This window comes from Jaculus jaculus, chromosome 20, assembly GCF_020740685.1.
Source record: "Jaculus jaculus isolate mJacJac1 chromosome 20, mJacJac1.mat.Y.cur, whole genome shotgun sequence".
NCBI lineage: Eukaryota > Metazoa > Chordata > Mammalia > Rodentia > Dipodidae > Jaculus > Jaculus jaculus.
In genome coordinates this window covers 24,407,679-24,426,885 of record NC_059121.1, presented here as the reverse complement: position 1 = coordinate 24,426,885, position 19,207 = coordinate 24,407,679, and the positions used below count along the sequence as shown (strand labels likewise).

At 45.5% G+C, this 19,207-nt stretch overlaps 1 protein-coding gene across 1 annotated transcript in view; it reads left to right on the top strand.

The window, feature by feature from the left end:
- Positions 1-17,144, top strand: part of Itga2 (integrin subunit alpha 2) — a 100,055-nt gene extending 82,911 nt beyond the window's left edge. The window contains exons 24-30 of the mRNA XM_012950241.2: positions 1,590-1,692; positions 3,394-3,504; positions 5,071-5,175; positions 7,370-7,483; positions 12,643-12,732; positions 15,678-15,794; positions 16,715-17,144. Of these exons, the coding sequence (XP_012805695.2) occupies positions 1,590-1,692; positions 3,394-3,504; positions 5,071-5,175; positions 7,370-7,483; positions 12,643-12,732; positions 15,678-15,794; positions 16,715-16,795 (721 nt within the window). The 3' untranslated portion in view covers positions 16,796-17,144. The remainder of the gene's footprint in view (positions 1-1,589; positions 1,693-3,393; positions 3,505-5,070; positions 5,176-7,369; positions 7,484-12,642; positions 12,733-15,677; positions 15,795-16,714) is intronic.
- Positions 17,145-19,207: the final 2,063 nt, after the last annotated feature.

Genomic DNA, 19,207 nt, shown 5'->3' with positions numbered 1-19,207 from the left:
TGTGACTGCAGGGAGGGATGTGGCTGATGCTCTTCAGACCCATGCCCTCCCCCACAACCCCAAGAAGCTTCCCTGGATGGGATCCTACCTAGTCACCACTGCGCTTGGCAGACATGAACTTGCAGTACCGAGTAGAGAGAACCAAGATGTGTCCAGCGCCAGAGCTTGTCTAATAAAAATCTCTGCCTCGTCAATCTCGATGGTGGTTCTAAGTAATGGAAGCAGTTTGTATCAACTCCACCCCAGCCCCAAGCCATTCGCCTTGGTTTTGGAACTGGAGGCAAATAGGAGAAAGGCTTAATAAGGAAAATGTAGGGATGGTCATGTCCAGTCACGAGCAGCGCAGAGCCGAAGAGACAGCACCTCGTGGTACTCCAGCCACACCGAGGGGAAATCGCTGCCTTACAAATCCAGTCACCCCACCCACATGCCCGAGTGTCCAGGAGACCTACACGCCGGTCAATGCCGCGGCGGTTTGGAGAGCAGTGCAGCTGCCATTTCTCAGATACTACTTCTGTGCATAGTTCAGAAACTTGACGAGTGATCAACATATAATCCAGACACGTTTATTTACTTATGTGTGTGTGTGTGTGAGAGAGAGAGAGAGAGAGGGCATGCCAGGGCCTCCAGCCACTGCAAATGAACTCCAGACGCATGTGCCACCTTGTGCATCTGGCTTTTATGTTACTGGGGAATCAAACCCCTATCATTAGGCACCTTAACCACTAAGTCATCTTCCCAGTCCACATAGATTTTCACAAAAGGAACCTGAAGGGACAGTTTTGAAAGGAATTAATTTCAGTCTTAGAAACACATGTTGGGCCATGGCCCTATAATAAGCGCTTGTGTGCATTCAGTACTTTTTAGTTAGGTATTACTCTAATCATAATTCTACATATTTGTGGGAAATGAGGTAAGAATTTAATGTATGTATCTGATATATAATAGCTATTTGTTTTAGTGTTAGAGACGGATATCAGACTGTGAGACTTTATTAAGCACTCTTGTACATTTTGTGCTTTTCGAATTGTTTATTGTTGTAATAATAACCCTACATATTTAGGGAGTGGAGGTTGGTAATTCAATACATTACACAATGTATAACGGTAATGATAAAATCAAAGACAAGTGGCGTTTATATCTCTGTCTTCCCCAGACTCTAGTCAGACACAGAAAGGCAAACACTGCATAGTTTCTGTCTTATGTGAAATCTTCAGAAGTTGATGTGGGACTGGTGAGATGACACAGTGGTAAGACTGCTTGTCTGTGAAGCCGAAGGACTCAGGCTTGATGCCCAGTACCCACATACAACCAGATGTACAAGGTGCCATGTCCATCTGGAGTTTGCAGTAGCTAGGGCCCATTTTCTCTCTCTCTCTCTCTCTCTCTCTCTCTCTCTCTCTCTCTCTCTCTCTCAAATAAATAAATAAAATAAAGTTGATGTGAATATAAAAGGGTTACTTCGTGTTCACGTAACTACGAGTAGACCGTCTCATTTGTATCTAAACTAGAGATCCGTAAGGACAATATGAAGCTTGAAGAACAACAGCAAAGCTAAAATATTTGCCTTCACAAATGTCATCCAACAGATCCACCAACATGAACTTCTATGAAGTCACTTCAGATGAGAATGTGCCTTCTGTCATACAGAACTTTGAAGATATTGGTCCAAAGTTCATCTTCTCCCTTAAGGTTGGTAAGCTTGCCACAGGCTTGCTAAGCCAGGAAGGAAGGGAGAGGATGGACGATGAGTCTGGGAAGAAAGGACGAAGACAAAAGGAACAAGCTATTCTCATCAGGAGGATTTGTTGAAACGCACACTGCTGGGCCTCATCCCCAGTGTCCACTTCCGTGGGTCTGGGTATGGACCCAAATGTGTGCGTTTCTAACAAGTACCCGGGTGTCACTTCTGGTCAAGCTGTCAAGCTTTGAGAAACAGTGAGGCCGATAAAAAATAAGTAGACACCATGCTTTGTGTGTGGTTATGTGTCCTGAGAAAGGGGAATAATGACATATTTTTAAGGCAAATAGTCAAGCTTATCAACCAGGCATGAGTCCAATGGGATTCCTATGGACAAGTGTCATGGAAATAAAATCAGGAGGCCACATTGTACTTGGAAATCACCTCATTTGAGGAGCTCATCATTTGCACATAATACAAACATAGGTTTCGTCCAATCCTGCTAAGTAGCAACTAAAATTTTTTGAGCTAAATTTAACGCAGTATGACTGTATCTGTTGTGGCTTAGATTGATAATCCCAGCATTTGGGAGGCTGAGACAGGATCGCTGTGAGTTCAAGGCCAGCTCCAGCTGCATAATGACTTATAGGCCAGTCTGGGATACAAAGTGAGATCCTGTCTCAGAGAGAGAAGAAATTCATTTATGAAAGAGTAACCATGTGATAAAAAAAAAAATGTTAGAAACTTTGGAGGATAAAAAAGAATCCATTTGCCATTCTAATTTTCTACTAGTCTGTTACATAGCTACATCTTTGCAAGTTTCATTATTATGAAAAATGATAGACAGCATCTTTATTACTTATCCAGATACTAGAATTTAAGCATTTTCATTTATTTATATGAGAGTGATAGAGAGAAAGATAGACAGAGTGACTATGGGCATGCCAAGGCCCACTGCCACTGCAGTCCGACTCCAGATGCATGTGCCAATTCACTCGCTTGGCTTTACGTGAGTACTGGGTAATCAAGCTTGGGTCATCAGGCTTCATAGGCAAGTACCTTTAATCGCTCATCAAACTCTTCAGCTCCAGATACTGGAATTTATAAAATATATGTGGCACTTGGTTAACCAAATTTTTAATAGAATGTTTAATCAATTAGTAAAAGTAACATTCTTAAGAAATGTATCAACCATTGTACCAAATGTTTTATATATATATATATGGACACATACATACATATATATGGACGGACACACACATGTGTGTGTATATATATATATATATATATATATATATATATATATATATATATATATTGGTCCTCATCAGTGAGGACCAATGTTGTGCCTGTGCATATCCATTTGCTTTCTCATTATTTTACAAATGAGAAAACCTAGGTGTAGGTGTAGAAAGGTTCTATTCCTTGCCCAAGCCATATGGCTATCCATTTGCTAATACCACTATATACTTTCCCAACCCTCACCCCTGTTTTGTTTGTTTGTTTTTCAAGGTAGGGTCTCTCTCTAGCCCAGGCTGACCTCAAATTCACTATGTAGTCTCAGAGTGGCCTCGAACTCACAGCGATCCTACCTCTGCTTCCCATGTGCCATCACGCCTGGCGGTTTCCCTTATTACCAAACACACCGGGGATCACATAGCCTATGTCATGTGCTTTGCGTATGGTTCCATAATGTTTTCTTCCCTTCGCAGGTGACAACAGGGAGTGTCCCAGTCAGCATGGCATCTGTGACTGTCCAAATTCCTCAATACACCAAGGAAAGAAACCCACTCATGTACCTGACGGGGATAAACACAGACCAGGTGAGGTTCTGCTCGCCAAAATTGCCTAGAAAGATATCTACGTTCAACATAGAAGCAACTTGTGAGTTTTGGACAATTGTGTCTGATGTTTTATATAAAAAGATGTTACGTATGCATCCCAGGTGCCGATTAACTCACATTTAATTTCATGGTAGTTGCAGAAAGCTGTTAGAAGAAAATAAATATCTGGGTATAAGTATTTAGAGATGGCCAGAATTATCCTAAGGGCTCTGAGGGTTTTTTTTTGTTGTTGTTGTTTTGGTTTTTTTCCGGATAAGGATCTGACTAGGTCAGAGCCCTGCTAAGAGAGAAAACTGAGATGTGAGAGACCGAATCCGTTGTGGATGCACAGTCAGTCTGTACAGCTGCAATTAGTATCTGGTCTTCAATAGCCTGGAAATTAGATATTTCAATTACCCCAGTCAATCTTGAAAAAAAAAAAAAAACACATGCCCAGACAATTAAATCAGAATTAAGATAAGGACCCAACCCTGATGTTTTTCTTAGACACTTCCCCTCTGGGTCTACCTTATATCCTGGGCCAAGAAGCATGGTTCTAGCCAGTGCTAGACACTGGCCATCTTTAGTTGAGCACTGATCGGTGCTTGTGTTAGTAATATTGCTGTAGTGTGCATAGGAGACTATAGGAAACCACCATTCTAAAAGGTTCTAAAGTGGAAAAGAGCTTCATGCTGAGTCACTCGCCGTGTATTTGCGTTACACGTCGGTCTCCATCACACAGTCGCTGTTAGTATTAGTGCGTCTTCTCATTGCCGGAACAAGATACTCGAAGCTTGGTAACTTTACAGAGAAGGAGGCTTATTTGATTCATCGTTCATGGAACATTTGAGGGCATGATGCCAGAACCATTGCAGCTCTAGAAAGGGCCTCGTGACAGTCGGTAGGAGAGAGGGAAGCAAGGGGACACTGTTAAGCAGGAAGCTGGAAAGGAACCCGAAGTCTACATTCCTCTGACGACATACCCCTCATCAGCCTGCAGACATCCTGCTAGGTCCTCTTTTTTTTTTTTAATATTTTTATTTATTTATTTATTTATTTATTTATTTGCAAGCAGAGAGAGAGAAGAGAAACAGAGAGAATGGGTGTGCTAGGGCCTCCAGCCACGGCAAACTCCAGACGCATGCGCCACTTTCTCCATCTTGCTTTATGTGGGTACCGAAGAATTTGAGCCTGAGTTGATAGGCTTTGCAGGCACTTTGGCCACCGAGCCATCTCTCCAGTCCAGGGTTCCCTCTCCACGCTGTGGGCCCCCACCCCCACCTCACTCCCGGGGAACCAAGTTTCCAATGGGTGAACTTTGGAGAACAAAGCACATCGAAGCCCCAGCAGCCTGTAAAAATCCAGCCTGCCTTGTCTATTCACATGCGCAGATTCAAATCCCTTGGGGTGTAGTGTGTGGCAAGAACGAAGCACCGAGCCAGGGAGCATCAGTGCGTAACAACTCCTGCTCTGCCCCCCGCGTGACATCATGATGTCCTGACATGCCAAGAGAACCCTCCTAACCCATTCTGATCCCCAAACTTACCATGGTGCTCTTCTTGGTAGACTGGTGACATCAGCTGTCAAGCAGAAGTAAACCCATTGGGAATAGGACAGACAGCTTCCTCGGTGTCTTTCAAGAGGGAACACTTCCAGCACATAAAGGAACTGGTGAGGACAAGCTAACACGCGACATTTCCTTCCGTCATTTAGTGTTTGTTGCGTCTGGACTCGAGTCGCCCGTTTGCTCCAATGACCGGCGCACAGAGCTTTCTGCTTTTGCCTTCAGTAGCCGCCATGAATTGGGGTGTAGGAAACACATGACCTGGCTAGAATGTGGCTCAGGGGGTAGATTGCTTGCCTGGCACACACAAACCCCAGTATGGCATCAACTGGGCATGGTGGAACATGCCAGTCATGCCAGCATTCGGGAGTGCCCGAAGTTCAACATCACCCTTGCTGCCTGGCAAGTTCAAGGCCAAGCCAGGGCTAGCTGAGACCTCGTCTTAAATAATGTCCAATTTGAGGCGATTGGGGTTATCAGCTATGTCATGACTTACAGAATCCACGTCCACAGTTCATGGCATGAAAGGCACCACGGACGAGGGGCTGGGGAAATGACTCACTTGTGCTGGCTTGCAAAGCCTGCCAACCTGGGCTTGATGGCCCAGCACCCATGTAAAGGCAGACGCAAAAAGTAATGCAAGTGTCTGGCATTCATTTACAAGGGCTAGAGGCCCTGGTGTGCTTACACACACCCACACACACCCACACACACACACTGATGATGATGATAATAGTAATAATAATAATAATAAAAATAATGTAAGGACACATTTCTACATTGTGTACCTTGGAGACATTATGGAGCCGTGAGGGAGCTGGGCATGGGCTTTCGAGGTGAGAACCCCGAAATTCTCCCTCCGCATCTTCAGTAAGTCTTGTTAGTGGCTAAGGCATGCTGTTCTCTTGTGTTCATGTATGTGACCATCTGCTGCTCTCCAGATAGGCCCTTTTCTTTAGGAATGAGGTTAGTCTAGCATCTAGCCTGGTGCTCAGTATATATTAAGTACTTAAGTCAATAACATTTAGTAAACAACAGCAACAAAAAAAAATAGTATCAAACCCTAAACAAACCAAAGCTCTTCCTTATCCCTATACACATGGAAAAATACATACATATGCATATACATGAAAATAAACACACGTATGTATGCTATTACACAAGTGGGCCACGGTGCCTATGATATAAGTTAATACTTTATATGGACTACTTTAACATAAGGTTTATTTACTGATTGATTGATTTTTATTTTTTATTTCATTTTTTGGTATTTTCAAGATAGAGTCTCACTCTAGCCCAGGCTGGCTTTGAAGTCACAGTGATCCTTCTACTTCTGCCTCCCAAGTGCTGAGATTAAAGGTGTGCACCACCACGCCTGGCTTATAAGGTTTATTTTTTTTTTAAGCCATTTATAGAAAAGCTATGTGAAATTTACAGGAGTTTCCATATGCCTGCTGTCCCCGCACAGTCATGGCCTCCTCCAGCACCAAAACCTTGTATGTCAGAGGGGCGCCTGTGTCATGGCTGATGACCCCCACCGGCTGGTCACTACCAAAGGCCATCATTCATGTTAGAACTCACGGCCAGCACTTCAGAAGTCCCCACCATGGATTTTGAGAGATACAATAATGTGCATCCATTTATGATGATATGATATATGGTATTTTCACTGCCTTAAAAAAACCTCCGTGCCCCTGACCCCAGCCTCTGCCCACCACTGATTCTTCTAGTGACGACTTAAATAAGTCTAAGAAATGCACGATGATCATTATGCTTAATGACAAAATTGTACTACATGATGTTTACATTCAGTAACTTAACCAGCACATGGTTGCTAAACATAAGTGAATCACTGTGTTTGTTTTTGCTCTCATGAGTAATAAATACGCAAGATTGGGTCCTTGGTCCCACTCATTTCAGTTGATCTCCTTGAGGATGTGTATATAGAAAAGAATTGACTGAGGCACGGTGGTGGTGCACGCCTTTAGTCCCAGCACTCGGGAGGCAGAGGTAGGAGGATAGCCGTGAGTTCGAGGCCAGCCTGAGACTACATAGTGAATTCCAGGTCAGCCTGGGTCAGAGTGAGATTTTACCTCAAAAAAAAAAAAAAAAAGGTTGAAAATATCGTGTGACGTAGAACCAAAATCTCTTTGGAAGAATATATAGGAGCAGATCATGAGATTGATCATTTCCACAGATTTCCAAATACTGAGCTTTATCTATTTGGATGATGTAAGCAGTTTTAAGCATTTAGTGTCTCTCTCTCTCTCTCTCCATCTACTACTGGCTCCAATGTGAAAGAACTGCGAGACGGCTTCCTGCGGTAATGTCACCTGCTGGCTGACGGATGTGCACATGAAAGGAGAGTATGTCATCAATGTGACTACGAGAATCTGGAATGGGACTTTTGCTGCAGTAAGTGACGGCAAGGGCTTCCTTTCTTTCGCTGCCTCAGCACTAGGAAATGCGCACCTTCGTCGTGACAAAGGTCCTACCTCGTGTGGGCTCTTATTCTGGCTAACGCAGTGGGTCACCAGCACAGCAGCAAGATTGCCCAGGGGCGCTGGGCTCCAGGTGGGAGCGTGCCGCCCCTTGGCACCCCGCTGAGCGTGCGTGCCCACTTCTTAGATTCCATGCCTGCTGCAGTCAGGCTCGTGTTGCTGGTAGAAATCACCCAACCAGAGCAGCTTGTGGGGAAAAAAAAAAGAGGTTCATTTTGGCTTACAGACTCGAGGGGGAAGCTACAGGATGGCAGGGGGAAATGATGGCATGAGCAGAAAGGGTGGCCATCACCCCCTGGCCATCATCAGGTGGACAGTAGCAACAGGAGAGTGTGCCAAACACTGGCCAGGGGACACTGGTTATAACGCCCATAAGCCCGCCTCCAACAATACACCGCCTCCAGGGGGCGCTAATTCCCAAATCTCCATCAGGTGGGAACCTAGCATTCAGAACACCTGAGTTTATGGGGGACACCTGCATCCAACCACCACAACGCCATACAAAAGAATCTGTAGGAATGGTGCCAAGGTTGCCTTGGCTACAAACACCATCTTCATCATCCTCCTTGGCATGTTTCTACAACTTTTCCCAGTCTCTTCCTCTCTTCCACACACCCCTGGCAAGATTCTTGGACCTCAGCCTTTCTCCGTGAGCTAAGCGTTTAGTTGATCTCAACCCCCACAAACGATGAATCCCACAAAAGGATCCATGCATCTCCCCCTGAGATCACATGCAACCTCTCTGCTCTCCCGGTTTCCCTTCTTGGGATGAGAGAAGCCCAGGGCGCACCGTACTTTTGGGTTCTGTTGGTTCCCACGAGGAGTTTGAAGTCCCCAGACAGGGTGATTGCAGCTTTTTCATGCGTCAGGAGTGAGTCTGCCCGAACAGTTTCTGAGGACGCAGCTGGATTAGCCAGACTGTCAGCCTGGTGTGAAGACTGTTGGAGTTAGGCATATGTGGTGCTTTGAACGTATCGCCCTGACTAGGGTGTTTTGGATTAAGACTGAGTTTGCAACTAGAGTCTCCAGGGGGCTGAGCCCTGCGGGATGAAGAGGTATGTCACTGGGGCAGGGGGAAGGGTGATCTTGTGTGTAGGGTGGTGCACGCCTTTAATCCCAGCACTCAGAAGGCTGAGGTAGGAGGATCGCCGTGAGTTCGAGGCCAGCCTGAGACTACCTAGTGAATTGCAGATCGGCCTGGGTTATAAAAAAAGAGCAGCTTGAGCTCTGGTTGTTTGTGCTTGCTGGTTGTTGGTTGGTTTTTTGTTGTTGTTCTGTTTTTGATTCTGCATTGCTGATGTATGATGGAGTGAGCCCGTTTCTTCCCCCACAGATGGGACTTCCCCTGGATCCTGTAAACCTGAATAACCCTTCCGTCCCGCAAGCTGCTTCTGGTTGGATGCGTGTCCAGTATTGGGAAATAATAGCACTCCTCCTTCAGTCTGATTGCTTGAGTGGCTGACCCTTTCTTTTTGCCAACACTGGTTCCTATTGAAGTGATAAAAGGTTTAAAAAATATTAAGTAGTCTGAGAATCCTAGGTTCTTCGTGCCTCTCACTGAATATTCTTAAGTAAATGAATTGGCCCCAAGGTGCTTATGGTCAGACTCTACTCGCTGGACTTTTGCCATGTCAAGACAGCTAATCGTCCCCACTCCCCGATTCGGAGTTCTGAGTACAACTATAGTTTCCCCTTCTAATTTGTCCCTGCAGTCAAAATATAAACAACATGACTGAATGAAGGCACAAAAAGCAAGAAGTAGGTACGATCAGGAGCAAGATGGCAGAATCGGGGCAGTGGGGAGATGTGGTCTTGAGATCCCTGCTGTAAAAGCTTGCTGTCATATTGGCTGCACGGGCTTTAAAGGATCCAACGTCCAGGACAGTTTTAAGTGCGAAGATGTGACAAAGGCTGTCTGCTGTCTCACCTCCCTTCCTCGCTGCTGCTCACACTTGCCAAGTGCTTCCTGGCTTCTTGGACTTCAGGAACAAATGTCTCCGTAGCAAACCGTGCCAACTGGGAGGGAAAACTGCCTTTTGCAGGTCAAAAAGCAGTTTCTCCAGCTGTGTGAAGAACATTTGGGTTTTCTTGAGTTTGCTTAAATCTACACCATTTTTTTTGTCTATAAAGCTTTTTATTTTTATTTTTTTTAATTTTTTTGTTCATTTTATTTATTTTTTTGAGAGTGACAGAGAGAGAGAGAGAGAGAGAATGGGCATGTCAGGGCCTCCAAACTCCAGACGTGTGCGCCCCCTTGTGCATCTGTCTAACGTGGGTCCTGGGGAATCGAGCCTTGAACCAGGGTCCTTAGGCTTCACAGGCAAGCGCTTAACCGCTAAGCCACCTGTCCAGCCCTATAAAGCTTTTTAAAAGTACTTTCTCAACAGTTTTCGGGAGCATAAGTTTCTTTCCTGGGAGCAAGGGTCTTTGACAGAATAGCATTTCTTCTTTATCAACATGGTTATGATGAGAAAACAACCTTCAGGGTTTATTGCATGTCAAATCCCACACGCCCTCCTTCCTGGGCATCCAGAGGTTTGCCGGCGACCTGTCAATCTCCTCTCCAGCTATTCCAGCAGCCAAAGTGGGTGTTCCTCGGACTAACCTGGGAGATGCAGCCTGCCACTCGGCTCTCATTGCCTGGATTGGGGCTCATGAACGCCCTGCTTTCTGGCTCTGCTCTCCTTCTGAGACAATGCGAATCAACCCAACGTTTCAAGCCATGGCACCACATAGTGGTTGCTCCGGCTTCCACAGAGCCTTGTAAGGGAAGCTGTAAGGGCCACCCTTGCCGAATGCTAGCGGGGGTGGGGGGCTCTTTTCTTCTCCTGGCACGCGTACTGTACCCTCTTCACTCATCAATGTTGCAGGATAGTGGGGCCTGAGCTGGGCACGCAACTGTATCATTGTAAAAAGAAAAAAAAAAAAAAAGGTCATCTTCGGTCTGCAGGGACTGCAAAAGTAGCCTATGCTTAACTACTATTTTTTGGTTTACATTTAAACAGTAATAAATATTCTTAATGCCCCCCCCAGTAATATATGTTTAAAAGACCAGGGCTGGAGAGAGATGGTTTTGTGGCTAAGGCACTTGCCTGCAAAGCCAAAGGGCCCAGGTTCGATTCCCCAATACCCACGTAAAGCCAGATGCGCAAGGTGACGCATGCACCCAGAGTTTGTTTGCAGTGCCTGGAGGTCCCAGTGCGCCCACTCTTTCCCTATCTGCCTCCTTCCCTCTCTCTCTTAAAAATACATATTAATTATATTATATTTTTTAAAGACCAGAGTTCAGGGTTAACTTATGATGCAATCTTCCATCTTGAGGAAATTAAAAGTAACCAGAGACTGAGCCAGTGGAAAGGAAATACACTGCTCACTTTTGGGAAAATATATCCTGCCTTTCTGGCTCCTAGATGGAGTTTAGCAAATTGCTTCATGGAAGTGTTGAATCCTGTACCCTAGTAACCAGAAAAGCTGAGCCCTAATAGCCAGAGCATGTGAAAACAGCTCTGAAGCCAGAGCGCTGTATTGCACTTCACACAGTCACCCTGCCCACGGCTTGCACTGCAGAGAAAACAGCCAAGATGTTCACATCAATAACGTTTACAGTGAAAATTCATTCTCGTTTTGTAACTATATTAAATAATGCATTTGGGGCTGGAGAGACAGCTTAGTGGTTCAGGCCCTTGCCTGCGAAGCCTAAGGACTCAGGTTCGACTCTCCAGGTCCCACAAAAGCCAGACACACAGTGACTCAAGCGTGCAAGGTCACACATGTGCACAAGGGGACACACACGTCTGGGGTTCCATTGCAGTGGTTGGAGGCCCTGGTGCGCCAATTCTCTCCCTCCCTCTCTCTAATTAAAAAAAAAAGGCAGTCTGGGGCTGGAAAGATGGCTTAGCGGTTAAGCGTTAGCCCGGAAGCCTAAGGACCCCGGTTCAAGGCTCAAATTCCCCAGGACCCACATTAGCCAGATGCACAAGGGGTCGCACACATCTGGAGTTTGTTTGCAGTGGCTGGAAGCTCTGGCGCGCCCATTCCCTCTCTATCTGTCTCTTTCTCTCCCTCTTTATCCGCCACTCTCAAATAAATAAATAAAAACGAACAAAAAATATTTTTTTAAAAGGCAGTCTGTTGGGCTTGCCTCAAAACAATTAATGCATTTAACTTTATTTCCTTTTAAGGGACTCATTACACCAGCATAAAATGTATGGCCTTGTGACATCCCTAACCCCACAGCCAGTACTGTTTCAGAGGAACACTAAGATTAGAAAGCCAGAAAGTATTTCTATTGGGGAGTCTGGAGAGATGGCTCAGCAGCTAAGGGTCTTGCCTGCAAAGCTTAATGACGTGGGTTCAATTCCCTAGTTCCCTCATAAAGCCAGATGTACAATGGTACATTTATATATAAATATAATATATTATTTCTATATATAATTATATATATATAAATTTTTTTAAAAAGAAGTAAATTTCTCCCAATGTGATACAACATTTCAAAAGGCTCATAGTACCTGTATAGTGAAGTCCATGTATGCATTTAAACACTATCATTTTACACTTGTGCATCCCAGAAGAAAATTTCCATTTAAATGCTGGATTTCCATTCCATTAAATGACTCACTCAGGCAAGTATATAATACTACTTCTTGCAACTCTACATCATGTTTCAAGCTTCATCTTTTTTAAAAAATATTTTATTTATTTATTTATTTGAAAGAGAATGGGCGCTCCAGAGTCTCCAGCCACTGCAAACGAACTCCAGATGTGTGCACCCCCTTGTGCATCTGGCTAACGTGGGTCCTGGAGAGTTGAGTCGGGATCCTTCGGCTTCGCAGGCCCCAGGACTTGGTGTAACTTGTGGCGACAGGACCTAACCACCTGCGCATTGGAGAAGCCCCCCAGTAACTCCACGTGGGCGGTCCTGACACACAAGCAGCTGATTCAAGCTTGCAGGTTCTCAGGTTTCACAACTGCCATTTGTTCTTGTGACTTTCCATCAGGAAACAAACAAATCACGGACATGCAGAGCTCTCTGCAGCTAGGATAGAGCATTTTCTTGGCTTTCTGTTTCAGTCGACTTTCCAGACCGTACAGCTGACAGTGGCTGCGGAGATTGGCACCCACAACCCTCAGATATACGTGATCGAAGACAACTCCGTCACGGTGAGCGCGTCCCAGCCCTCCTTCTGTGAAGAACTCAGTTTCTCAGAAGACGAAAGGCATTCTTACCTTGTGTGCATGTGGAGTATCTTTACCAAAACACTGAGTCTGGGGTTACTACGAGATTTGACAAGAGTGTTTACCACTCAAAGTTTAGTGATACCCATGCCTTCCTCTTAGCCTCCCACGTTGGCACAGCTGGCTTTTCCAGAAGTGATGACCCAAAGAAAGACACACCCAGAAAGGCTGTGTCTGGTTTGGGACACAGTACTGGCTCCTCTGCTAGGCCAGAACAGGCACCACGCTCCTCTTTAACGCCGGTGCCTGCGGGGAGCCATGGGGATGACATGAGATCTAAGTTTCTGTGAATTAACTCATAAGTTGTTTTCAGGGCATTTTTAAAAAGAATGAATGAATTGTGCCCAGTAAACGAGCCATGTATGGAGGTGTTTTCAAACAGCTCTTCTTACCCCCAGACATGGACTGTGTGTGGCATGTTCATTCATCCCTTTACATTCTAGAGATCTATCTGTAAATGCAACCCTTGTTAAGAAGAGTGTTCCAGAGATGAAGACTTGCCCAGAAGACAAGGGCCCTCTGTCCTCAAGGCTGGCATGGGCCTCTTTCCTGAACATTGAAACCCCAGCAAGCAGATGCCGTTTTTAGACACCGCAGGATTTCCATGCCCAGCTAATCTGCTGGCAGAACTCTGAGCATTTTCCTCCCAAAGGTTTTGTTAAGAACTGGAAGCCAGTTCATGGCTCTGTCCCCAGGCCAGCTGGGCAGTTGGCCTCTGTCCAGAATGCCAGCCTACAGACTTGCTTAAAAAGCCAGTGGCCCCGTGAACTCTGGGCCCCTCTCCATGCCCGAGAGTAGAGCTCACAGCAATGCTGTGGTATTCTCTTCTGGGGGAGGGAGGGAGGATTCCGCACAATAGAGGCTGCCTTCCTGCCTCTGGTGCAGGAACCTCTCTGAAAGCCCACACCCTCTTAGCAAAGGCTTGGGCATGGAAAGTCAGAAACAGAGCCAAGGGAAATGTAGCCTCCACATACGAACTGCTGTGAACTTAGCCTAGGGAGACAGTTGCAGGGATGGTTTTGAAAACTCACTTTAGAAAAAAAAATGCAGTGTTCTAACAGTAGGTAAAAACTCTACTGAGGTCTTTGCTTTTCATAAAGCAGTCAAACAATGTCATTGAAAATTCAATATTTGATTTTTCATGAATCCATCAGGTTTTTCTTTTCTTGTTTTTTTTTTTTTAATGAATGCTACTAATTAGTAACATAGGCCAACTTCTACTGGTGTCTATGAACTTTCTTTTAATCCAAACAATAATCTAAATAATTTTTGAAGACTATTTTGACTCCAAACAATTAATTGGCCCATCCCTATAAAAAGATAAGTGATGGTTTCATTTATCTGAATCGAGATCCTCTTAAAAATCTGATGTACAGGGCTGGAGAATTGGTTCAGGGGATAAGGTTCTTGCCTGCAAGGCCTAACGAACTGAGTTTGATTCCTCAGTGCCCATATATAGCCAGAAGCACAAAGTGGCACATGCATCTAGAGTTTGTTTGTAGAGACAAGAGGCACTGGCCCATCCATTCTTTTTCTCTCTCTGTTTGAAAATAAATAAATAAATAAAATATTTTTTAAAGTTTTGGTACCCAAAATGTGCTTGTGAGGCCCCAGGTTCTGAAGTCTGGAAGCCACTCTGGGCACATGATTACTGGAAATCTGTGAACCACAGGAGCCTAGAAACTTCATTCATAGGTTCGTAAAATCCCACAGTTCAGCTTTTGAATACAAATGGAGCGATTACCAGCCATCACTCTCTTTTCTCTCTCTAATATAAGTAAACAAAATATCTTTTATTTCACTTAATATTTTATTTTATTTATTTATTTGAGAGAGAGGAAGAGGCAGATATAGCGAGAGAATGGGTGCACCAGGGCCTCCAGCCACTGCAAATGAACTCCAGATGCTTGCGCCACCTTGTGCATCCAGCTTTATGTGGGTCCTGAGGCATCAAACCTGGGTCCTTAGGCTTTGCGGACAAGCACCTTAACAGCTCAGCCATCTCTTCAGCCCCTTAAACTATTTTTTTTTAAAGGATATTTTGTGGAGGAAATGGTTGCTGCACTTTTCCCAATTAAGAAAAAGAATATGAAATGTCACTGTAAAAGCCCTTAGGACCATCTTCCCCTAACGTGGCTCCAAACTGTAAATATCACCAGGAAGTGGGCATTAAGGGTCATAAACCTGCTCAAGGACAATTTCACCTCTGCAAAGGTCAGCCTGAACCCCTGAGATATTCTTTCCAACACTTGAGACCAATCTTGAAATGAGGTTGCAACTGGCCTTTTAAAACCCAAAATAAAGCTGTGGCCACAAGGAGTTAGGGAAAGGCTGTGTTTATATTTCAAAACCGCTGGCTTTCGCTTAATCATGAAACCTGGGCACCAGGAACGGGAGCGTCGGCTTCCTCATACGGCGCTCGCAGCTGTCAGGTACGGCCAAGAGGGCTTGCGTGCCTCCTCCAGATTCAACAGAAAGTCTCTGTCATTTGTTTGGGGGCTTTGCAGTTGCCTGCAAAGCCAAAGGACCCAGGTTCAATTCCCCGGGGGCCCACATAAGCCATATGCACAAGGTGGCGCATGCATCTGGAATTCCTTTGCAGAGGCTGAAGACCCTGGTGCACGTATTCTCTCTCCTCTATCCATCTGCCTCTTTCTCGTTCTCTCAGATAAATAACTCATATATATCTGTATCTATATGTTACACACACACACACACACACGTATGACTTGTATTGCACAATGCTTGAGGAAAGTAGGCAGGTCATGGCCCTCTCTAGAGCTCAGCGTTCACAGGGTTATGGAGCTGGGCTGGACTACGTTTTGTCTCTGTGGTAAGCTCACGGAAGACTTGTGCATGTGCGCTTGCAGATTCCTCTTATGGTGATGAAACCCAGCGAGAAAGCCGAGGTCCCAACCGGAGTCATCGTGGCAAGTGCCCTCGCGGGAATCCTGTTGCTGCTCTGTGTGGTTGCCGGTTTATGGAAGGTGAGAGGGCTCCGGGTTTCCAAGTGCAGCACTTCTGAATGCTTCTCCTAAAACTCCGCAACCTTAAAATGGTCAGGGTACCACTTGTCATAGGAAAAAAAAAAAAAATTGCAAGTTGGTAATCTCTCCCCAACACCACCACCCGTTTTTTGGTTTTTCAAGGTAACGGCTCGCTCTGTTCCTGGCTGACCTGGAATTTATACATAGTCTCAGGCTGGCCGCGAACTCACTGGTGATTCTCCTACCTCTGCCTCCCTAGTACTGGGATTAAAGGCGTGTGCCACCATATATCTTTGAAAACAAGGTCTCTTTTCTCTCTCTCTCTTATTTTAACCTTCCTTTCATCCAGGGCCCTGAACATTTTCTTCAGCTTAAGATAAGTAGAGGGATGGCGAGATGACTCAGCAGTTAGGGCCTAAGAACCCAGGTTCGATTCCCCAGGACCCACATATGCCAAAGGCACATGGTGGCATATGCATCTGGAGTTCGTTTGCTGTGGCTGGAGGTCCTGGTGTGCCTTTCCTGTCTCTTTCTCTCTCAAATAAATGAATAAAAATAAAAATGTTAAAAACAATTTTTTTAAAAAAGAAGCTAAGTAGAATCTCAGAAATGTAACGTCATGCAATGCAGCTGACCTCCTTGGATATCAGTTCCCTCCATCACGGGTGGAAGAGACGAGCAAGCAGCCTTCCTACCACACTGTCCAGGGGTCTCCAGGGACTCCTGCAAGTGACGCGGATAAAGTGGGCAGCTAAGGGAGTCAAAGGCACGATGCCACTGAGCCATGGGCAGCTACAGTATTTGTTCCTTTAACTGCCCACAGCATTGGGTGTGTTGTGACGTGGAGATGCGAATCGCCACCGAATGGGGGTTGCGTTTCTTTCTCACAGGGTGCTAACAGTTTCACGTCGCCTTTACAGCTCGGCTTCTTCAAGAGACAATATAAGAAAATGGATAAAAATCCAGAGGATACCGACGAGACCACAGAACTCAACAGCTGAGCCGCCCTGGGCGGACGTCACTGCCGTGGGGACTGGCAATGTCCAGCCGGGGTTTGTGAGGGACGTCACAGCTTACTTGTTTAAAGTCCAGGGTTGTTTTTGTTTTTTTCTTTTTTTTAAATAATGTGGGTGATCTTGACTGATGATTTGAGAAAAACCATGGTGACTTTGGGGGTGAAGAAATCCTGGGTCACGATTAGGGGTAGAGAGAGTAGCCATTTCACATAGGGAAGAAAAAAGTAACCTTTACACCGGCTGGCCCAGGGTTTGCAATTCTAATGTGTGAGAAAAAAACGAAATGTTTCCAGGCATGATAAGTTTCGAAGAAAAATTATAACACTTTCTCGGCTTGAGGGGGGGAGGGTTGGGAAATGTTCTCTTTAAAATGATTTGTTTAAACAGCAATAATCAAAGTGGCAAGTGCCTGGGATGTATATTATATATAACTATATGTTGCCAGTATATCATATTGATATATTGTACATATATATATGTAATAGTGTGGCATAAATCATTGTATATAATACATACTATAAATTATAATGAGGACTTCCACATATATAAATATACATATATATATCATGGCTATTAATATTAACAAGAGGGGGGAATAGTACAGGTCTTGTGTTTTTGTTTTTTGGGTTTCTTTGTTCAATTTATGCCAATCATTCAAAGTTACCACAGGAGATATTTTTCAGTGGTAATTTTATTTGTAAACTGGTGAAAAATGGGCCTGATCATGTGGGCCTGTAATCTGGAAAAGTGGATCACAGGTTCAAAACCTGCCTGGGCTCTTGGGTGAGCCCAGGACCGGCATTAGCAACTTGAGACCCTGTCTCAAAAGTAAAATGAGAGCTGGGGAGGGGGGGGCCTACAGGCTCATGGTAAGAGCACTTGCTTAACATGACCTATGTTCAATTCCCCACTGCTGTCAAAGGGGATTAAGAAAAAATAAAAATAAAGAGGTCAAAATGGCTGCTGGGTTCTTTCAGCCCCTGCCTGCGTCCTCAGAGGTCTATCCTGCTGCATTTGTCAAAGAGCGCTTGATATTTGAGGGGAGCTCCGAGTGTCACAGAACACGTGGACACTCCAACCCTGTCTGCTGGGGCCCAGCCGTGCAGCCAAAGGAAGAGGACGTTTTGTTTCTCTGGAGGATTCCGAGCCGTTCTGGAAGCCCATCGCCCCAGCTGGCTTGCGGGGACCTTGTGCGTTTCTGAGAGATGAGTAGTTTCTTGACAACTTGACTTCCTCCCCTCCTCAGCCGCTTCTCCCACGTCACGGTGCCCCCAAGTGACAGATGCTTCCTGCCACCACCTGCCAGTCTTATTTGCCCTTAAACAAGCGCACTTCTGCACGCTGCGGTTTCTGGCAAGGCAAATCTATCTCCTCGGGACTTTGAAGGAAGCCCTGGAGCAGATGCACCTCTGTGCCGCTTTCTAGACATGAGAGTTTTCCCCGGGGCAAGCGTATTCCCAAGGTCAAGTCCTCAGCCGCATCACTGGTCACCCTGGGATGAGACTTTCAGGTGCTTTCAGGAGCGCCGGGTCGCTGGGAAGCGAATGGACCACGCGCTGCGTACACTTTCCTCCCTTGTGCGCCTCCATTTCTGAGCCGAAGCATTCATGAACTGAAGGGGTGCAGGCAAGAGCCTCGGGGGCCCTTTTAATTTGGACACGGCATAAAGCTTCAGATGAGTCCCAGCCTCTCAGACTGCGGTGTTCCTGTACAATGGGATGACTGGGCTGGGCTTGCAGGGTGTCTCTGTCCTAAGGTCTATGCTCTGGATGGCCTACAGGCTGGCTTGGACATCCAGACATGCTCACATGCACACAGACAGCCTCGATGGCCCTGTTGGCTGCAAGGTGACAGTCCACAGCTAGCTGGATTAGTTAAACGACGTACTTGGTACTAGACAAAGCAAAGCAAACAGGTGGTTGGGGTGGGGGGTAGTTTGCTGTGAAAAGTCGGAGAATTTTAACAAAAACAGTGTGGTATGCGCTAGGTTAAGTGTGCCAGAGTTGGATTCTTTTAGCAGCTGTTTGGAGTCACTGTACTCTTCCAACCAAAATTTTATTTTAAAACAGTGGATAAACAGGCCATGAACCCTTTGAAGAGTACTTTAAAGATGTAACTGCTGCATGCGTGTGTTCATTTACCTACTGTACTTGAGAAGCAACTAGAACATACTTTCTTCTCTCTCTCAGTCTCTCTCTTTCTCTGTCTCTGTCTCTCTCTGTCTCTCTCTCGCTCGCCTTAGGTAAGCGGCCAGGTTACGCACTGCACACACTGAGCTGGGGACCTTTGGCTAGCCCCGTCTCAGGTAATCAGCCTTGACTGGTGTCCAAGGAGTGGTCGGGTCACACCTCAAACGGCAGCCCTTGTCTCTGAAACATGCGTCACCCTAGCACAGGG